This window comes from Rhinoraja longicauda, chromosome 26, assembly GCF_053455715.1.
Source record: "Rhinoraja longicauda isolate Sanriku21f chromosome 26, sRhiLon1.1, whole genome shotgun sequence".
NCBI lineage: Eukaryota > Metazoa > Chordata > Chondrichthyes > Rajiformes > Arhynchobatidae > Rhinoraja > Rhinoraja longicauda.
This window is the reverse complement of record NC_135978.1, coordinates 33,186,222-33,206,612: the sequence shown is the minus strand read 5'-3', so window position 1 is coordinate 33,206,612 and position 20,391 is coordinate 33,186,222. Positions and strand designations below refer to the sequence as shown.

The 20,391-nt window shown below is 43.3% G+C and overlaps 1 protein-coding gene across 4 annotated transcripts in view; it reads right to left on the bottom strand.

Moving 5' to 3' along the window:
• The window catches only part of cux1b (cut-like homeobox 1b), a 477,189-nt gene that overhangs the window by 316,616 nt on the left and 140,182 nt on the right, over positions 1 to 20,391 (bottom strand). For all 4 annotated transcript variants that reach the window (XM_078422720.1, XM_078422717.1, XM_078422719.1 and 1 more), the window contains exons 4-5: positions 11,418 to 11,496; positions 1,333 to 1,470 (exon numbers count right to left, since the gene is read on the bottom strand). In XM_078422720.1, coding sequence (XP_078278846.1) covers positions 1,333 to 1,470; positions 11,418 to 11,496 — 217 coding nt within the window. The remainder of the gene's footprint in view (positions 1 to 1,332; positions 1,471 to 11,417; positions 11,497 to 20,391) is intronic.

Here is a 20,391-nt window from a genome sequence, read left to right as displayed (position 1 = left end):
ATGCACAAAGTATGCAAAGAGTCGCCATGTATAGGGCACTAACAAAGTTACAAAAGTGTTGACAAGAGTCCCAATGGTCCCCCTTCCTTCTCGGTGGCTCCCCCGCCAGGTCCCTCTTTGTTCTTTCTGAGGCTCTCTGGCTTCTGACTTATTTTTCTTACCACCATTATCTTCTCAGACCCCACTTCCGTTTCCTCTATCAATTCCAACAAGCGTGAGGACATTAATGTAATGAGAAATTAGCACATAGTCAATCACAAAGAAAGATCATCAACCCCTCAGAAGTTTGAGGAGATGTGGCATGTAGCCGAATAACTTCTACAGGTTTATGGTCGAGAGCACGCAGACTGGTGCATTACCATCCAGTTCAGTAACTCGAATGGCGAAGAACAAAGGAGACTGCAGAAAGTGATAGACACTGCCCGGCCCATCACGGGTACTAACCGCCCCACCACTGAAGGGATGTACAAGAAGTGCTGCCTCAAAAAGGCAGCTATTATCATCAGACCGCACAACACTGGCCACTCTCATCTCGCTGCTAGCATCAGGATGAAGCTCGAGAAATGTGACATACTGGTTCAAGAAAGCTTCTTCCCATCAACTTTCGGGCTTTTATAAGTTCATATGTTATAGGAGCAGAATTAGGCCATTCAGCCGATCAAAATCTACTCCTCCATTCAATCATGGCTGATCTATCTCTCCCTCCTAACCCCATTCTCCTGCCTTCTCCCCATAACCTACACCTGTACTAATCAAGAATTTATCGATCTCTACTTAAAAATATCCATTGACGGCCTCCCCAGCCTTCTGTGGCAATGAATTCCACAGATTCACCGCCCTCTGAATTATGAAATCCCTCAACTCCTTCCTAAAGGAACGTCCTTTAATTCTGAGGTTATGACCTCTGGCCCTAGACTCTCCCACGAGTGGAAGCATCCTCTCCACATCCACTCTATCCAGGCCTTTCACTATTCGGTAAGTTTCAATCAGGTTCCCACTCATCCTTCTAAACTCCAATGAGTACAGGCCCAGTGCCGACAAACGCTCATCATATGTTAACCCGCTCATTCGTGGGATCATTCTCGTGAACCTCCTTTCGACCCTCGCCAACGCCAGCACACCCTTCCTCAGATATGGTGCCCAAAATTGTATCTCCCTCGTCAATCTCTATAAACACTCTGCATGCCTCTAAGATCACCTCTCAGTCTGGAATCTAGAGCATAGGCACATTCTGCTTAATCTCTCCTCAAATAGCAACCTCATCATCCCAGGGATAAAAGGAATATGACTTTGAATGGTGGTCGTTCACAGTTATAATTTCCCAGAGCTTACCCTGGTTCTTGACTTCTGCAAACTCTTTATTGTATTCCTCGAGTGTTTCCCGAAGCTTATGATTCTCTGTTTCAATATCATGCATGCGTTGGACTTTGAGTTGGAGTTGTTGCCCTAGATCCAATGCTGGAACGGGATCTGTAAACAAGTACATCACCGGTTAGAGTCCTCATAGCAAGCACAGTTCTACCCTTTACATGCTGGAAACAGTTTATCCATTAACCTTCACAACATTCCTCAACATTGTCCATATCTCTCCACTGCCAGAGGAAGCCTTTGATGATAACTCATGTACAACCAAACCATTGAATAAAAACACAAAGGTAAATGAAACACTCAGGTACATTTTTCAGATCTTTGTATAGTTTAATTTATTGTCAGGTGAACCGAGGTATGAAAAGCTTTTGTTGCATGCTATCCAGTCAAAGACAAGACTATACAGGTCCACTACCAATTTTCCTGCACACTTGGCTCCAGAGCCTTTATGGATTATCCACTCTGCCGGACCAACAGAGGCCATGGCCTCCAAAAGGAGTCCAACGATACTGGAACGGTTCCCCGAGGCAGCCAAGGAGCCGAGATATCAGCCTGCAAATTCAGCCGTGGAAGTCAGCTATGGGATCAGATCTGCTGGCACCGGCCAGGTGGAGGTTCCAGAGTCCCGGCCACAGGGGACAAATTCCACCCACTGATCGCACAGAAGTCCGGATGAGGTCGGGATCGGCCACATTACCTGGTTGAGGCGCTACATTTTCGGGGGGACTTCCAGTGGGGGGGGATTTTGAATGCACTCTCGTAATTTTGTCCAGATTATAAGAGGTGCCAGACCACCAGTTGTTGGAAAAACATGGTGGACATGATTACAATTAAGCCGTCCACAGTGTACAGATAAACGATAAAGAGTACAACATTTAGTGCAAGATAAAGTCCAATAAAGTCCGATTAGAGATAGTTCAATGGTTTCCATGGATGGTCAGATATAATAACAGAAACTGGAGCTGAAGTAGCGAAAGCAAAAGGATACAGGCATGTCTGAAAAGGAAGATGGGAGTGAAATGTAGAACAGAGGGAGGGATGGTGGGCGAAAAGGAATGGGTAGATCGGTGGGGAGGGAAAATGGGGACCGAGAGTGGGAAAGGTTGTGAGATAGACAATAGACAATAGGTGCAGGAGTAGGCCATTCAGCCCTTCGAGCCAGCACCGCCATTCAATGCGATCATGGCTGATCACTCTCAATCAGTACCCCGTTCCTGCCTTCTCCCCATACCCCCTCACTCCGCTATCCTTAAGAGCTCTATCCAGCTCTCTCTTGAAAGCATCCAACGAACTGGCCTCCACTGCCTTCTGAGGCAGAGAATTCCACACCTTCACCACTCTCTGACTGAAAATGTTCTTCCTCATCTCCGTTCTAATGGATGGAGGAGGGGAAAGGAACTAGATGACAGGGGCGGGGGGGGGGGGTTGGGGGGGAGGAGGGCATGAGATGGGGTAGGTGGGGGGGGGGGGGGTGAGGGAGGGCGCAGTTAACCTAAAATACATTTGGCCGATGTGTGTAAATTGAACAAATGCCTGTGCAGTAAATATCTATGATTCCGTGAGAATTTCTTGTATCTATCTATAATTCATTCAATGTTATCACATTTTCTGATGTGCGTATATCTGTTGGGGGTGGTGTTTTGGGGCTAATGCAATTAAATTAATACATAATTAACCCAGCTGCCTCATTAATCAGTAACGGCTGGAATTCTAAACACAGTTAATCAAATAACAATTAATATCATGACACGGAAGTCCACAACATTAGTCACTACAAAGAGCTATTTAAAATACAAGAAATGCTTCCAGAGCCTGGATGCATTTACGTTTAAAGGGAAAGAGAAATATATTTCATGGGAGTCATATTGTTGTGCAGTAGCGACAAGATTCAATTACACGAATGCCCGACGACAGAATATTTTACATTCACAGCAGCATTAGTGTGCTCATCATATTTCAGTCCTTGTTAAAGCTTACAAAGAGAGCTATTACAGTGAAAACCCCTCATTTACTGAAAGGTCCCCAATGAGCAGAGACTGCAGAGTGGAAAACAAGTAGAAAAAAAACATCTTGTGGGTACATGCGTGATATATAATGTAACCTCGGCTAAAAGTTAAACCCCGAGATTCCTGTTAATACTGTTTGGAAAAATACGGTTTTGAATCATTATTATAAAATAATTCAGAATAAGGTAGAATGAAAACTGTAATGCCAATGTTTTAACTTAAAAAAATACAATTTATACAACACCTTCGATAAATTCAGAACAGCGCAAAGAACTTTACCATTAATCACTTATAGAATCATAGAGTGATACAGCGTGGAAACAGCCCCTTCAGCCCCTAGCCCACACCAGCCAACATGTCCCAGCTACACTAGTCCCACCTGCCCACGTTTGCTCCATATCCCTCCAAACCTGTCCAATCCACGTACCTGTCTGTTTCTTAAATGTTGGCATAGTCCCTGCCTCAACTACCTCCTCTGGCAGCTTGTTCCAGACATGCACCACCCTTTGTGTGAAAAAGTTACCCCCCAGATTCCTATTAAATCTTTTCCCCTTCACCTTAAACCTATGTCACCTGGTCCTCAATTCCCCTACTCTGGGCAAGAGAGGTGCATTCGCTATTGGAATAAGAGGAAGATTGCTCACTGTGCTTTCTGTGTGGTTTGCATGAATTACATGCAGTGCTAACGAATGTTCTGTGATAGGGCGGCACTGTGGTAGAGTTGTTGTCTTGCAGCCAGAAACCTTGGTTAAATCCCGACTACGGGTGCTGTCTGTACGGAGTTTGTACGCTCTCCCGGTGACCTGCGTGGGTTTTCTCCAGGTGCTCCGGTTTCCTCCCACACTCCAAAGACGTACAGGTTTGTAAGTTAATTGGCTTTGGTAAAATAATAAATTGTCCCTAGTGTGTTTGGGTAGAGTTAGCGTGCTGGTCGGTGCAGACTCGGTGGGCCGTAGGGCCTGTTCCCGCCCTGCATCTCTAAACTAAACTACATAAACATGGAAAAGTACAGCACGGGAGCAGCCCTTTGGCCCAAAATGCCTGTGCCAAACAGAATGCCAAGTTAAAATAATTGCATCTGTCCACACCTATAACCTGCAGATGCTGAGTCCCTCCGTTCACAGAATATCCATGTGCCTATACAAAAGCCTCTTAAATACCACTTTGTTATCTGCCTCCACCACCCCTGGCAACTCGTTCCAGACACTCATCACTCTGCAAATAACTTGCCTCACACGTCCCCTTTAAACTTTGCCCCTATCACCTTAAAATCATGCTTTCATAGTTTTTGTCATTTCCACCCTGTGTAAAAGATTCTGATTGTCTACCCTATCTATGCTTCTCATCATTTTATATATTGCGATCAGGTCTCCCCTCAACCACTGATTGAGAACAGTCCAAGTTTGTCCAACATCTCCTTGTAGTTATTACCTTCTGATCCAGGCAACATTCTGGTAAACCTCTTCTGCAACCTTTGCCAAGCCTCCACACCCTTCTTGGAATGGAGGAACCAGAACTGCATGCAATGCTCCAAATGTGGCAGGCCCACAGTCTTATGGAGCTGCATCATAACGTCAGACTCTTACGGTGCCCTCCATAATATTTGAGACAAAGACATATCATTTATTTATTTGCCTCTGTGCTCCACAATTTGAGATTTGTAATATAAAAATTCACATGTGGTTAAAGTGCACATTGTCAGATTTTAATAAAGGGTATTTTTATACATTTTGGTTTCACCATGTAGAAATTACAGCTGTGTTTATATATAGTCTCCCCATTTCAGGGCACCATAATGTTTGGGACACATGGCTTCACAGGTGTTTTGTAATTGCTCAGGTGTGTTTAAATGCCTCCGTAATGCAGGTATAAGAGAGCTCTCAGCACCTAGTCTTTCCTCCAGTCTTTCCATCACCTTTGGAAACTTTTACTACTGTTTATCAACATGAGGAACAAAGTTGTGCCAATGAAAGTCAAAGAAGCCATTATGAGACTGAGAAACAAGAATAAAACAGTTAAGAAGTCTGAAGAAGGGTCTCGACCAGAAACGTCGCCCATTCCTGCTCTCCTGAGATGCTGCCTGACCTGCTGTTACTCCAGCATTTTTTGAATAAATACCTTCGATTTGTACCAGCATCTGCAGTTATTTTCTTAAACAGTTAAGAGACATCAGCCAAACCTTAGTCTTACCAAAATCAACTGTTTGGAACATCAAGAAGAAAGAGAGCACTGGTGAGCTTACCAATCGCAATGGGACTGGCAGGCCAAGGAAGACCTCCACAGCTGATAGACAATAGACAATAGACAATAGGTGCAGGAGTAGGCCATTCAGCCCTTCGAGCCAGCACCGCCATTCAATGCGATCATGGCTGATCTCTCTCAATCAGTACCCCGTTCCTGCCTTCTCCCCATACCCCCTCACTCCGCTATCCTTGTCAGAAGAATTCTCTCCACAATAAAGAAAAATCCCCAAACACCTGTCTGACAGATCAGAAACACTCTTCAGGAGTCAGGTGTGGATTTGTCAATGACCACTGTCCGCAGAAGACTACATGAACAGAAATACAGAGGCTACACTGCAAGGTGCAAACCACTGTTTAGCCACAAAAATAGGATGGCCGGGTTACAGTTTGCCAAGAGGTACTTAAAAGAGCAACCACAGTTCTGGAAAAAGGTCTTGTGGACAGATGAGACAAAGATTAACATATCAGAGTGATGGCAAGAGCAAAGTATGGAGGAGAGAAGGAACTGCCCAAGATCCAAAGCATACCGCCTCATCTGTGAAACACGGTGGTGGGGGTGTTATGGCCTGGGCATGTATGGCTGCTGAAGGAACTGGCTCACTTATCTTCATTGAAGATACAACTGCTGATGGTAGCAGCATAATGAATTCTGAAGTCAAGTCAAGTCAAGTCAATTTTATTTGTATAGCACATTTAAAAACAACCCATGTTGACCAAAGTGCTGCACATCTGATTAGGAAAAAAAAAAGAAACATACAGTGGCAGGCGTTAGACACATCCTATCTGTTCAAGTTTAAACAAATGCCTCAAAACTCATTGGCCGGCAGTTCATTCTACAGCAAGACAATGATCCCGAACATACTGCTAAAGCAACAAAGGAGTTTTTCAAAGCTAAAAAATGGTCAATTCTTGAATGGCCAAGTCAATTACCCAATCTGAACCCAACTGAGCATGCCTTTTATAAGCTGAAGATAAAACTGAAGGGGACTAGCCCCCAAAACAAGCATAAGCTAAAGATGGCTGCAATACAGGCCTGGCAGAGCATCACCAGAGAAGACACCCAGCAACTGGTGATGTCCATGAATCGCAGACTTCAAGCAGTCATTGCATGCAAAGGATATGCAACAAAATACTAAACATGACTACTTTCATTTACAACATTGCTGTGTCCCAAACATTATGGTGCCCTGAAATGGGGGGACTATGTATAAACACTGCTGTAATTTCTACACGGTGAAACCAAAATGAAAAAAAATGGCCTTTATTAAAATCTGTCAACGTGCACTTTAACCACCTATGGTTTTTTACTACCACAAATCTCAAATTGTGGAGTACAGAGGCAAATAAATAAATGATGGGTCTTTGTTCCTAACATTATGGAGGGTACTGTATACGCAATGCCCCAACCGATGAAGGCATATGGTAATATGCCTTATTTATCACTCTATCCACTATTGTTGCCACGTTCAAGGAGCTATGGACCTGGACCTCAATATTCCTCTGTACATCAATGCTGTTTAGGGGCATGCCATCCCCTTATGTACATTCCCCCGACATTCGGCCTCCCAAAGTGCAACATCTCATACTTGCTCAGATTAAACTTATTCTAGTTATCATAACCTCAGGAAACTCCAATAGATCAGTCAAACAATTCCCCTTTGTAAAACCTTGCTAACTGTGCTCAATGTTATTACTTCCACCCCCACCCTCCCACTCCCCCAAGGTGTTCCGTTCTTAAATATGTCATGATAAATTCCCCCATCTTTCCTTTCACTGTTAGGCTAAAAAAGACACAAAGTGCTGGAGTAACTCAGCAGTCAAGCAGCATCTCCGGATAACATGGATAGGTGACATTTCGGATTGGGACCCTTCTTCAGATTGATTGTAGTGGAGGGGGGGGGGGAGTGTGGAGAGAGCTTGAAATTGGAGGGGGGAGGACAAACCCTGGCAAGTAATATGTAGATCAGGCAAGGGGGGTTCGATAGGCAGGTGGTTGGACAATGGTCAGAGATGAAAAGATAGAATGGTGTGCGACAAAAGTATTGAAGAGCTGCAAATTGTGAAACTAGAGGAAGGAATGTAGGTGGAAAGGGGAGGGGGAGGGAGAAATAGATGTGAGCCCAGGTGGAGCAGTTTCAAACTATTTGTGTAGAATTTCTTTATTTTCATGTTTAATCATCCGCTCATTATTTTAGCTATTTGTTTTATATACTGTAGGTTGAGAGGAAAGAAAGACAAACACAGGCAAATGGGACTAGCATTGCTGCGGTATCTTGGTCACATGGTTAGGTTGAAGGGCCTGTTTCGATACTGTATGACTCTACCTGTAGAAGAGCTTAATGTCTGTTTTTCTATTATTGGGGGACTTTTATGTTCGATCTCCTTCTTCATATTCCTGTGTGACATCCTTTGTTGATTTCTAAACAATTCCTGATCCTCTGACCTATCCCCCCCCACACATCCTTAGTTTAGTTTAGAGATACGCCACGTAAACAGGCCATACAATTTTTACAAAAGCCAATTAACCGACAAACCTGTAACTCTTTGGAGTGTGGGAAGAAACCAGAGCACCCGGAGAAAACCCATACAGTCATAGGGAGAACAGACAGCACCCGTAGTCAGGATCAAACCCGGGTCTCTGGCGCTGTAAGGCAGCAACTCTACCGCTTGGCCACTGTCTACCTCTGCAACATCCAGGCTAAAAGATGAGGTACGAAGGTACGCTAGCCAAGAATATAAAGGAGGTTGGTAAGAGCTTCTTTAGGCATTTGAAGAGGAAAAAATTAGTTAAGACAAATGTGGTTCCCTTGAAGACAGAAACAGGTGAATTTATTCTGGTGAACAAGGAAATGGCAGACGAGTTGAAGAGGTACTTTGGTTCTGTCTTCACTAAGGAAGACACATCGCCCAGAAGTACTAGGGGACAAAGGACCTTGGGTGATGGAGGAACAGAAGGAAATTCACATTAGTCAGGAAATAGTATTGGGTAGACTAATGGGACTGAAGGATGATAAATCCCCTGGGCCTGATGGTCTGCATCCCAGGGTCCTCAGGGAGGTGGCTCTTGAAATAGTGGACGCATTGGTGATCATTTTCCAATGTTCAATAGATTCAGGATCAGTTCCTGTGGATTGGAGGATAGCTAATGTTATCCCACTTTTCAAGAAAAGAGCGAGAGAGAAAACGGGGAATTACAGACCAGTTAGCCTGACTTTGGTGGTGGGAAAGATGCTGAAGTCAATAATTAAAGAGGTAATAACGGTGCATTTGGATAGCAGTAAAAGGATAAGTCCAAATCAGCATGGATTTATGCTTGCCTGATGCAAATTTCTTTCAGTTCCTCTACCCCCCTAGATCCTCTGTCCTCTAGTACATCTGGGAGATTGTTTGTGTCTTCATTAGTGAAGACAGATCCGAAGTACCTGTTCAACTCTTCTGCCATTTCCTTGTTACCCATAATTTCACCCGTGTCTGCCTTCAAGGGACCCACATTTGACTTTGCTACTCTTTTTCTCTTAACATATCTATAACCATATAACCATATATAACCATATAACAATTACAGCACGGAAACAGGCCCGTTCGGCCCTACCAGTCCACGCCGACCATTTTCTCTGACCTAGTCTCATCTACCTGCTCTCAGACCATAACCCTCCAATCCCCTCCCATCCATATACCTATCCAATTTACTCTTAAATAATAAAATCGAGCCTGCCTCCACCACTTCCACCGGAAGCTCATTCCACACAGCCACCACCCTCTGAGTAAAGAAGTTACCCCTCATGTTACCCCTAAACTTTTGTCCCTTAATTCTGAAGTTATGTCCCCTTGTTGGAATCTTCCCCACTCTCAAAGGGAAAAGCCTACCCACGTCAACTCTGTCCGTCCCTCTTAAAATTTTAAAAACCTCTATCAAGTCCCCCCTCAACCTTCTACGCTCCAAAGAATAAAGACCCAACCTGTTCAACCTCTCTGTAGCTCAAGTGCTGAAACCCAGGCAACATTCTAGTAAATCTCCTCTGTACCCTCTCCATTTTGTCGACATCCTTCCTATCTAAAGAAGCTTTTACTATCCTTCTTTATATTCTTGGCCAGCTTCCCCTCGTACTTCATCTTTTCAGCCCGTATCATAGTGTGTCAGTGTCAAACAGTGTGTTCAAAGGCCCTTGCGACCAACTTGCCCGCACAGACCAACATGCCCCACATGTTCCACCTGCCTGCGTTTGGCCCATATTCCTCCAAATCTTTCCTATCCATGTACCTGTCCGAATGTTTAGAGAGTTGCACAGTGGTTGTACCATAACTCTCTGAAGGGTCTCATCCCGAAACGTCACCTATTTCTTTCCTCCAGAGATGCTGTCTGACCCGCTGAGTGAATCCAGCTTTTTGTGTCTATCTTCGGTTTAAACCAGCACCTGCAGTTCCTTCCTACAACTCCTGATTTAATGTTCCCACGAGATATTCTGTTGTACCTAAATGCTGATTCTTGCCCAGGAGCTATGGTCTTCGCACCAGATCTATGCTACACCAGTCAGGGTGCTTGATGCAAGGTCTGCCTGAGGTGCAGTCATCCAGCGAGAGCCCAGCTTTGGCGTGGCTGCCAATATCAGCAAACAGGACCATGTGGAGACATGGCATGAGCACTGCAGAAAATGTGCCCCAATATATCAATCAAAAGGTAGCCCTTCCAACTATGGACCTCTCTCGTGGATTTGGACCTTTTAGCTCAAAGGCAAGAGTGGTACCTAATGAGCAATAGCCAACAGCCTGTGCTGGAAATCTGAAATAATAATCAAGAATGTTGGAAGTACGCAGCAGATCAGGTAGCACCCATGGCGAGAGAAATAGAACGTGATGCTGGTTTATGCCAATGATATACACAATCTGCTGGAGTAACTCAGTGGGTCAGGTAGCATCTTTGGAGAAAATGGATAGGCGATGTTTTGAAGAAGGGTCCCGACCCGAAACATCACCTAATCATTTTCTCCACAGATGCTACCTGACCTGCCAAGTTACTCCAGCATATTGTGTCAATCTCTGTGAGAGAAATAGTGTGTCAGGTCAATGAACTTTCAGTTTTTACTAAAGAACATCAACCTGAAACCCTCTCCCCCCCCCCCCCCCCCCCCCCTCCCCAAACCCCTTAAAGGATGCTGCCTGACTGATTCAGAACTTCCAGCATTATCATTAAACTGGTGAGACAATGAACAATAATACTTTCAGGTAAAAGACAAAATCCCTTGTACTGCTTTATAAAATAAAACAATCATAAAAGAGACACACAGACACTTTTGACAGTGCATAGTCACTGAGTGTTGAAAATGGCCGTTACAATTTCAAAGCACAAATTTTTACATTTTCTTTTTTTTAAATTTCTTGGTAAATTTTAAAAGAAATGATGGAATCACTGAGCATTTTGTAGACATTTTATGAATCATCCTGATCTTGCTTTTATAAAATGTCGAAAGGTTTTACATGAGCATTTACGCTATTCAGATCAAATGAGGTCATGCACACAATTACAACAGAAAGGGCCTGCTCCAAGTAGACTGCTTTTGCTCATACAATAGCTTTTTAACCTCCAAGGTCTGTCTGAATTAGAGTTAATAATTGTGAATGGGTAATGTTTCATCTTGCCGTCTCTGTCAGTGTAAAATGGCTCAGATGGCCAAAATTTTTGTCTGGGCAAATTCTGAAATCAAATCCCATCCAAAGCAAAGGATGTAAACAAACCGTTTCTAAAGCTGGGAAAGGAAGAGGAAATGCATAGGTCACACATCACTATGTTCTGGAAACATACCTGGAACATCAATTAATCTTTTGTAAACATTCAAAAAGGCTGCCTCTGCTTCTTTGCTTCTTTTACTTAGTGCATCAATCTGAAACATAAATAATACATTCTCATTACAATAGGAGAGTTACTTCTTTTCAGGCATTTCTGTTTAATGGCAAAACTTCAAAGTCTTAGCAACTGTGCATGAGAAAAACAAATGACCCCATCACTCAACAGGACCCCAGAGCTTTTCCCTTGGTTATCATCTTTCCTTCCATTTCTTCCTCTTGCTTTGAAGCTCGAGTCTTCCGCACGCCCCAGTACTGGTGTAAAGCTTTTTTCCTGGTCTTTTTTTAAATAATTGTGACAAATTTATTATTGTAGCAGGGTAGTTCAGTTCAGTTGAGTTTATTGTCACATGTACAGTTAAAAGCTTTTCTTGTGTGCTATCCAGTCAGTGGAAAAACTATACATAATTACAATCAAACCATTTACAGTTTATAGATACATGATAAGGGAATAACATTCGGTACAATGTAAAGCCAACAAAGTACGATCAAGGAGAGTGCTTCCTTTCAATTCTATAGTGTTGAGAGGCAGCTCCATTCATTTACTTTGGTCCCTGATGTTCTTATTTTTATGTCGTCATTTTTAGTCCCAACATTCACAATTTTTCCAGCTATTATTTTCATAATTGCTCAAAATTTAATCACCCATGTCTGAAACTAAAAATAAATATGACTTCAGCCACTAAGTAACAGGTGGCGTGAGCTGACTCTGGTAACATTTAGGGAGGAGGACAACCAACAGGTGCTCATGCTGTGATGATACTGGCCTGTAGCCACTTGGTCACGCTTTCAACAGCCGCTGTAACCATGCTCAGAACACTACACACCCAATCATCTCAGAGAAGAAGATGGTTTATCTCCTGAAAGTTATTCTCTCCCTGTCTGTACAGCATGTCAATAACAGAATCCCTGAAAATGGCAATAGGCATCACAATGAGCTTTAACATTGCAAGTGCACATTCCTAAGAAGACTCCATAGAGTTGTGGAGGCCAAGTCAATGGGTATTTTTAAAGCAGAGAATGACAGGTTCATGATTAGTACGGGTGTTCAGGGATACGGGAGAACGCAGGAGAACGGGGTTGAGAGGGAAAGATAGATCAGCCATGATTGAATGGCCCAGTAGACTAGATGGGCCAAATGGCCTAATTCTGCTCTAATGACCTTCTGAACGCAGGCCACCGTCACGTTGCCTACTTGTTCGCATATTTACATCAAACAACCCGAGAGAAGCGAGTTGTTGCACGCCTGATTGCCTCAGCATGAACAAATACGGTCAGTGGATCAGACCCTGTAAAACTAAGTGTGCAGTACCTGTAAGATTCATTGAATAATGCAGCATGGAAAAAGGCCCTTCAGCCCAACTCATCCATGCCGACCAAGGTGCCTCCCTAAGCAATCGCCATTTGCCAGCATGGAGGGCATCTATAACACACGATGCCTCAGAAAAGCCACCAGCATCCACAAAGACTCTTCACACCCCTGCAACAGTCTGTTCGAACTCCTTCCATCGGGCAGACGATACAAGGCCTTCTATGCCCGCACCTCCAGACTCAGGAACAGCTTCATCCCCAGGGCCATAGCTGCTATGAACCGGTCCTGCTGAGCCGGATGGCCACAACGCATAGATCAACTTGCACTTTACCCTGTCCAAAACTGTTACAACTGTTCGTTTCGTTGGGTTGCTGCTGTCTAAATTACCTAAATTATTGCATCGTATGGGAGGCGCATTCCCAATCTCGTTGTACCCCTGGGTACAATGACAATAAAGATATATTGTATTGTATTGTATTGTATGTGCCGCAGATATCTCTAAGCCATTCCTATCAACATACCTGCAAAATATCTTTTAAACAATGTAATTGTACCCGCTTCTACCGCTACCCCAGTTTATAATTCCAAAGAGGGACAAGCATAGACAGGTACATGGATAGGAAAGGTTTAGAGGAATATCATAAGGTCATAGGGTCATAAGTGATAGGAGTAGAATGAGGCCATTCGGCCCATCAAGTCTACTCTACCATTCAATCATGACTGATCTATCTTTCCCTCCTAAACCTATTCTCCTGCCTTCACCCCATAACCTCTGACACCTATACTAATCACTAATCAATATTGGCCAAACGTGGGCAAATAGGATGGGGCATCCTTGTTGGCTTGGGGGAGTTGGGCCGAAGGACTTGTTTCCCTGCTGTGTGACTCCAAGGATATGCCCTGGAGGCAATCTGACTGGTAAGACATGCAGAGTAGCAGCACACATTCCCATGTTCCAATGGATGCCTTGAAGCAACAAGAGGAAAATTGTGCTCTTGAACCAACGAGGCCATGACACAACCCCCCAAAGACAGTGGCAGCAGAAAGCTGTGGATGTAAATACAGAAGTCATCGTACAAGGATCTGCTATTGGTATTGTTTTTAGTATTGGTTTGTTTTTAGTATTGGTTTGTTTTTAGTATTGGTTTGTTTTTAGTATTGGTTTGTTTTTAGTACTGGTTTGTTTTTAGTATTGGTTTGTTTTTAGTATTGGTTTGTTTTTAGTATTGGTTTGTTTTTAGTATTGGTTTGTTTTTAGTATTGGTTTGTTTTTAGTATTGGTTTGTTTTTAGTATTGGTTTGTTTTTAGTATTGGTATTGTTTTTAGTACTGGTTTGTTTTTAGTATTGGTTTGTTTTTAGTATTGGTATTGTTTTTAGTACTGGTTTGTTTTTAGTACTGGTTTGTTTTTAGTATTGGTATTGTTTTTAGTACTGGTATTGTTTTTAGTACTGGTTTGTTTTTAGTATTGGTATTGTTTTTAGTACTGGTATTGTTTTTAGTACTGGTTTGTTTTTAGTATTGGTTTGTTTTTAGTATTGGTATTGTTTTTAGTACTGGTTTGTTTTTAGTACTGGTTTGTTTTTAGTATTGGTATTGTTTTTAGTACTGGTATTGTTTTTAGTACTGGTTTGTTTTTAGTATTGGTATTGTTTTTAGTACTGGTATTGTTTTTAGTACTGGTTTGTTTTTAGTATTGGTTTGTTTTTAGTACTGGTTTGTTTTTAGTACTGGTTTGTTTTTAGTATTGGTTTGTTTTTAGTACTGGTTTGTTTTTAGTACTGGTTTGTTTTTAGTACTGGTTTGTTTTTAGTATTGGTATTGTTTTTAGTACTGGTTTGTTTTTAGTACTGGTTTGTTTTTAGTATTGGTATTGTTTTTAGTACTGGTTTGTTTTTAGTACTGGTTTGTTTTTAGTACTGGTTTGTTTTTAGTATTGGTTTGTTTTTAGTATTGGTATTGTTTTTAGTACTGGTATTGTTTTTAGTATTGGTCTGTTTTTAGTACTGGTATTGTTTTTAGTACTGGTATTGTTTTTAGTATTGGTTTGTTTTTAGTACTGGTATTGTTTTTAGTACTGGTATTGTTTTTAGTACTGGTTTGTTTTTAGTACTGGTATTGTTTTTAGTATTGGTATTGTTTTTAGTACTGGTATTGTTTTTAGTACTGGTTTGTTTTTAGTACTGGTATTGTTTTTAGTACTGGTTTGTTTTTAGTACTGGTATTGTTTTTAGTACTGGTATTGTTTTTAGTACTGGTTTGTTTTTAGTACTGGTCTGTTTTTAGTACTGGTTTGTTTTTAGTACTGGTATTGTTTTTAGTACTGGTTTGTTTTTAGTACTGGTCTGTTTTTAGTACTGGTTTGTTTTTAGTACTGGTTTGTTTTTAGTACTGGTATTGTTTTTAGTACTGGTTTGTTTTTAGTACTGGTTTGTTTTTAGTACTGGTATTGTTTTTAGTACTGGTTTGTTTTTAGTACTGGTTTGTTTTTAGTACTGGTCTGTTTTTAGTACTGGTCTGTTTTTAGTACTGGTTTGTTTTTAGTACTGGTTTGTTTTTAGTACTGGTCTGTTTTTAGTACTGGTTTGTTTTTAGTACTGGTATTGTTTTTAGTACTGGTATTGTTTTTAGTACTGGTTTGTTTTTAGTACTGGTATTGTTTTTAGTACTGGTATTGTTTTTAGTACTGGTTTGTTTTTAGTACTGGTATTGTTTTTAGTACTGGTATGTTTTTAGTACTGGTTTGTTTTTAGTACTGGTATTGTTTTTAGTACTGGTTTGTTTTTAGTACTGGTATTGTTTTTAGTACTGGTATTGTTTTTAGTACTGGTATTGTAGATACCAGTTGACTTATCGCAAGATGTTCAATGGTCTCAGCAGATGCATGGTCAAATATAGCGGGTGCGGTTTCAAATGGCATACCACTGTCCTATCCTGTTTAATGCACCCATCTCCCACGTGCTAACAAAGTCTATCATTCAGAACTCATCCGTCAAGTTTATATGCACCATGACACACTAGAATCAGAACATGTACTGTAAGCTTCACACTCATCACAAGTGCATCAACCACAATGTGCAGCACTTACTAATTAACTTGCGTGTATTTTCCAGAATAAGTTGGTGCAATATTGAAGTGATCATTCATTCACTGGTGGAAGAAAGCCTATTCCAATTGGAAGGTTGGTCTGAGAACATGGTTCAAGGTAGCAAGAAATTGCAGAGTTGTGAACGCAGTCCAGACCATCACGCACTCCAACTTGCCTTCCATTGACACCTCACACTGCCTCAGCAAGGCCACCACATAATCAGGGACCAGTCTCACCCCGGACACTCTCTCGTCTCCCCTCTCCGATCAGACACGAGGTACAGAAGTGCAAAACGCTTAGCTCTGGTTTCAGAGATAGTTTCTTTACAGCTGTTATCAGGCAACTGAGCCATCCTATCAACAACTAGAGAATGGTCCTGTCCCCACATCTCTCTTATTGGAAACCTTTGAACTATCTTTAATTTGACTTTACTGGACTTTATCTTGCACTAAACATTATACCCTTTATCCTGTATCTGTACACTGTGGACGGCTTGATTGGAATCATGCATAGTCTTTCCACTGACTGGAAAGCACTCAACAAAACCTGGGTCTCTGGTGCAGTGAGGCAGCAGCTCCACCAGCTGTGCCACCTTGCTGCCCAACCACTATACTGTCCAACGTCAGAGGTCCCACGTCAGGGAAGGACCCACCAACCATGGGTAACTATCTCAAAATTAAAACTTAAATAGAAAGCATAAAATTGTATAAGGAGAGGTGGCAGATCAGAAGATAGGAAGAAAATAAAACAGCAAAAATGACATAACGAGAGTAGAAACATTAACAAGAGTAGAAAAAATAGAGCAAAAATAGAGAAAGCTAACTAAAATCGGAGAAACCGATAGTAAGAGTTCGTTTCGAATTTCAAAAATATCAGTGTGATTGAGGAATTAATAATGGAAAATGAGATGGCAGCTATTTTCTACGCCTTCGTTGAAGCGACAGTAAATCCCAATACAGGTCCACCACCGAGTTTCCGCCAGCCTTTCTGGATTAACCGTTTTGCCCGACCAACAGAGCTCATGGCCTCCGAGAACCGTGAAGTTGGACCGTAAAGTCGGCCTCGGATGGCAGCTATGGGAAAGGATCCTCCAGCGACTCGGCCGTGGGGAGCAAATTCGACCTGCCGGTCGGCCGCGGATTTAGATTTAGAGATACAGCGCAGAAACAGGTCCTTCGGCCCATCGAGTCCGCGCCGCCCAGCGATTCCCGCACATTAACACTATCCTACACACACTAGGGATTATTTTTTACATTTTACCCAGTCAATTAACCTACAAACCTGTACGTCTTTGGAGTGTGGGAGGAAACCGAAGATCTCGGAGAAAACCCATGCAGGTCACGGGGAGAACGTACAAACTCCGTACAGACGGCGCCCGTAGTCAGGATTGAATCTGAGTCTCAGGCGTTGCATTCGCTGTAAGGCAGCAACTCTACCGGTGCGCCACCGTGACGCCCGTGCGGAGGTCCCGATGAGGTCGAGATCAGCTGCCTCACCCAGACTAGGTGCCACATTTTCGTGGGGACTTTCAGGGGAGATTTCAAGTGCACTCTAGAAATTTTGTCCGGATTAAAAGGGGTGGCAGACCACCAGTTGCTAGAAAATCAGTGGTGGATCCATAGTAACCTTAAATCTAGAATTGTATGGGAGGAAAGGAAGAAAGGAGTAAGGAACTCGAGAATGAGTGAGACAAATTATGCAGTGCACTCAATTTTCTGAAATTCCCCAGATCTAGAAATGTAACTCCTTTGTTCAATAAGCAACATGGACAGAGAAACCTGCAAGCCAGTTGAGCTCAACATTTGTCATAGAGAAAATCTTACAAACTGTTATTATAGATATTACAGAGGGGCACTGAGAAAGATTCAGGTGATCAGGCAACATCAATGCAGTTTTGTAAAAGGGAAATCATATTTGACTGATTTATCAGAGTATTTTAAGAAGGTAAAGATAGAAAAAGGGAGGCCAGTGGATTTGCTATACTAAAGATTTCCATTTACAACAAACGCAGCGCGGTGTCGCAGCGGTAGAGTTATTGCCTTACATCGCCATAGACTCCGATTCAATCCTGTCCTCTGGTGCTCTCTGTACGGAGATTGTACGTTCTCCCTGTGACCATGTGGGTTTTTTCCGGGTGTTCTGGCTTCCTCCCACACTTCAAAGACATACAGGTTTGTAGGTTAATAGGCTTTGGTAAAATGTTAAATGCTCCCTAGTGTGTAGGTTAGAGCCAGTGTACGGTGGTGATCGCTAGTCGGCACGGACTGAATGGATCAAATGGCCTGTTCTCTAAAGTCTTAAGTGGTGTGCCACAGGGTTTGAACCTTGAGCTTCAACCTTTCACAATTTTCTATCTGATTTGGATGAAGTTGCCAAAAGTCTGGTTGAGAAATTGACTGTTTATAAAGATGGGTTGGAAGCACCTGAACTGAAGGGGACCGATAACCTTGCTGGGAGATTTACCAGTGCTACTCAAGGGAGTTTAATACTAGTGAAGCAGGGCAGTGGGACTTAAAATGAGGGTGCAGCAGGTGGGGAGGCTGAAAATAGAACAGGCAAGTCCAGTGGGAAGAGCAGACACAGACATCAGGGGAAGCATGAGGGCAGGTGGATTAACTGCATTTGTTTTAATGCAAGGAGCCTCACGGATAAGAAGGAACAGCTGAGAGCGTGGATCAGCACAAGGGATTAGTTAATAGTCAAGAGAGTCAAGGGTGTTTAATTGTCTAGGTACCGTCAACAGAACAATGACATTCTTATTTACAACAGCATAACGGGCCTGTAAACATAATACACATAGATCATTTATAATAAACAAAAATTCAATAAATTAATTACCCCAAATGCTGGAGATAAAACCCCAAAGTCCTTTGTGCAACCAAGGGTAGTCCTTTGAGCAACCATAGTCCATTGTTGGGGTTAGTGTTGTCTAGTGTTCAAGAGCCTAATGGTTGACAGGAAGAAGCTATTCTCAAACCTATGGTCCTGGTTTTCAGACTCGTTCTTTCTTCCCAATGATAGGAATAAAACGTGACCCTGGTCAGGGTTTTTGACATTGTCGGCTGCCTTATTGAAGCAGCAGCTCCTATAGATCTCTTTAATAGTGGGAAGGTCAGTACTGATGATGGACTGGTCACTGCCCACAAACTCTTTGTAAATTCCTCCATTCCTGGGCGTTTGAGTTGTCAAGCCAGGCTGTGATGCAACCAGTCAATATGCTCTCTAACGTACACATTTATAAGTTCAAAAGAGTATTTATCGACATATTGAACCTCCTCAATCTTCGAAGAAAGTAGAGACGTAGGTAGCTTTTATTATGATTGCATCTGTATGCTGGGCTCAGGACAGATCTTCTGAGAGATGCACATCCAAGAAATGAAAGGTGTTGACTCTCTCCGCCACCAACCTATCAATGAAGACAGGTTTGTGGATCCTCAGACACCTCTTCTAAAGTCACCAATCAGCTTCTTGGTCTTGCTGATGTTGAGAGTAAGATTGGTGTTCTGGAGCCATTCAATCGGGCAATCTGGCACGGTCAATGTGGTTTTGTGAAAGGGAGGCACATTGGTGCAGCACTAGAGTTGCTGCCTTACTGTCCCAGAGACGCAGGTTTGACCCTGAAAATGGGTGCTGTCTGCACAGAGTTTGTATTTTCTCCTGAGGTGCTCCTGCACCCACCCTGAGGTGCTTCTGCACACCCACCCTGAGGTGCTCCAGCACACCCACCCTGAGGTGCTCCTGCACACCCACCCTGAGGTGCTCCTGCACACACCCTGAGGTGCTTCTGCACACCCACCCTGAGGTGCTCCTGCACACCCACCCTGAGATGCTCCTGCACACCCACCCTGAGGTGCTCTTGCACCCACCCTGAGATGCTCCTGCACACCCACCCTGAGGTGCTCCAGCACACCCACCCTGAGATGCTCCTGCACACACCCTGAGGTGCTCCAGCACACCCACCCTGAGATGCTCCTGCACACCCACCCTGAGGTGCTTCTGCACACCCACCCTGAGATGCTCCTGCACACCCACCCTGAGGTGCTTCTGCACACCCACCCTGAGATGCTCCTGCACACCCACCCTGAGATGCTCCAGCACACCCACCCTGAGATGCTCCTGCACACCCACCCTGAGATGCTCCTGCACACCCACCCTGAGGTGCTTCTGCACACCCACCCTGAGATGCTCCTGCACACCCACCCTGAGATGCTCCTGCACACACACCCTGAGATGCTCCTGCACACACACCCTGAGATGCTCCTGCACACACACCCTGAGGTGCTCCAGCACACTCACCCTGAGATGCTCCTGCACACTCACCCTGAGGTGCTCCTGTGCTGATGCTTGAGGACGAAGTACAGGTTGCGTCTGTCGATGAGAAAATCGAGGATCTAATTGCACAGGGATGAACAAAGACCCAGTTCTCGGAATTTGATAACGAGTGTGAAGGAGATGATGGTGTTGAATGCCGAGTTGTAGTCGATCATCAATAGCCTGACGTACGTTTCCTGACTTGCAAGTGGTCTAGTGAGA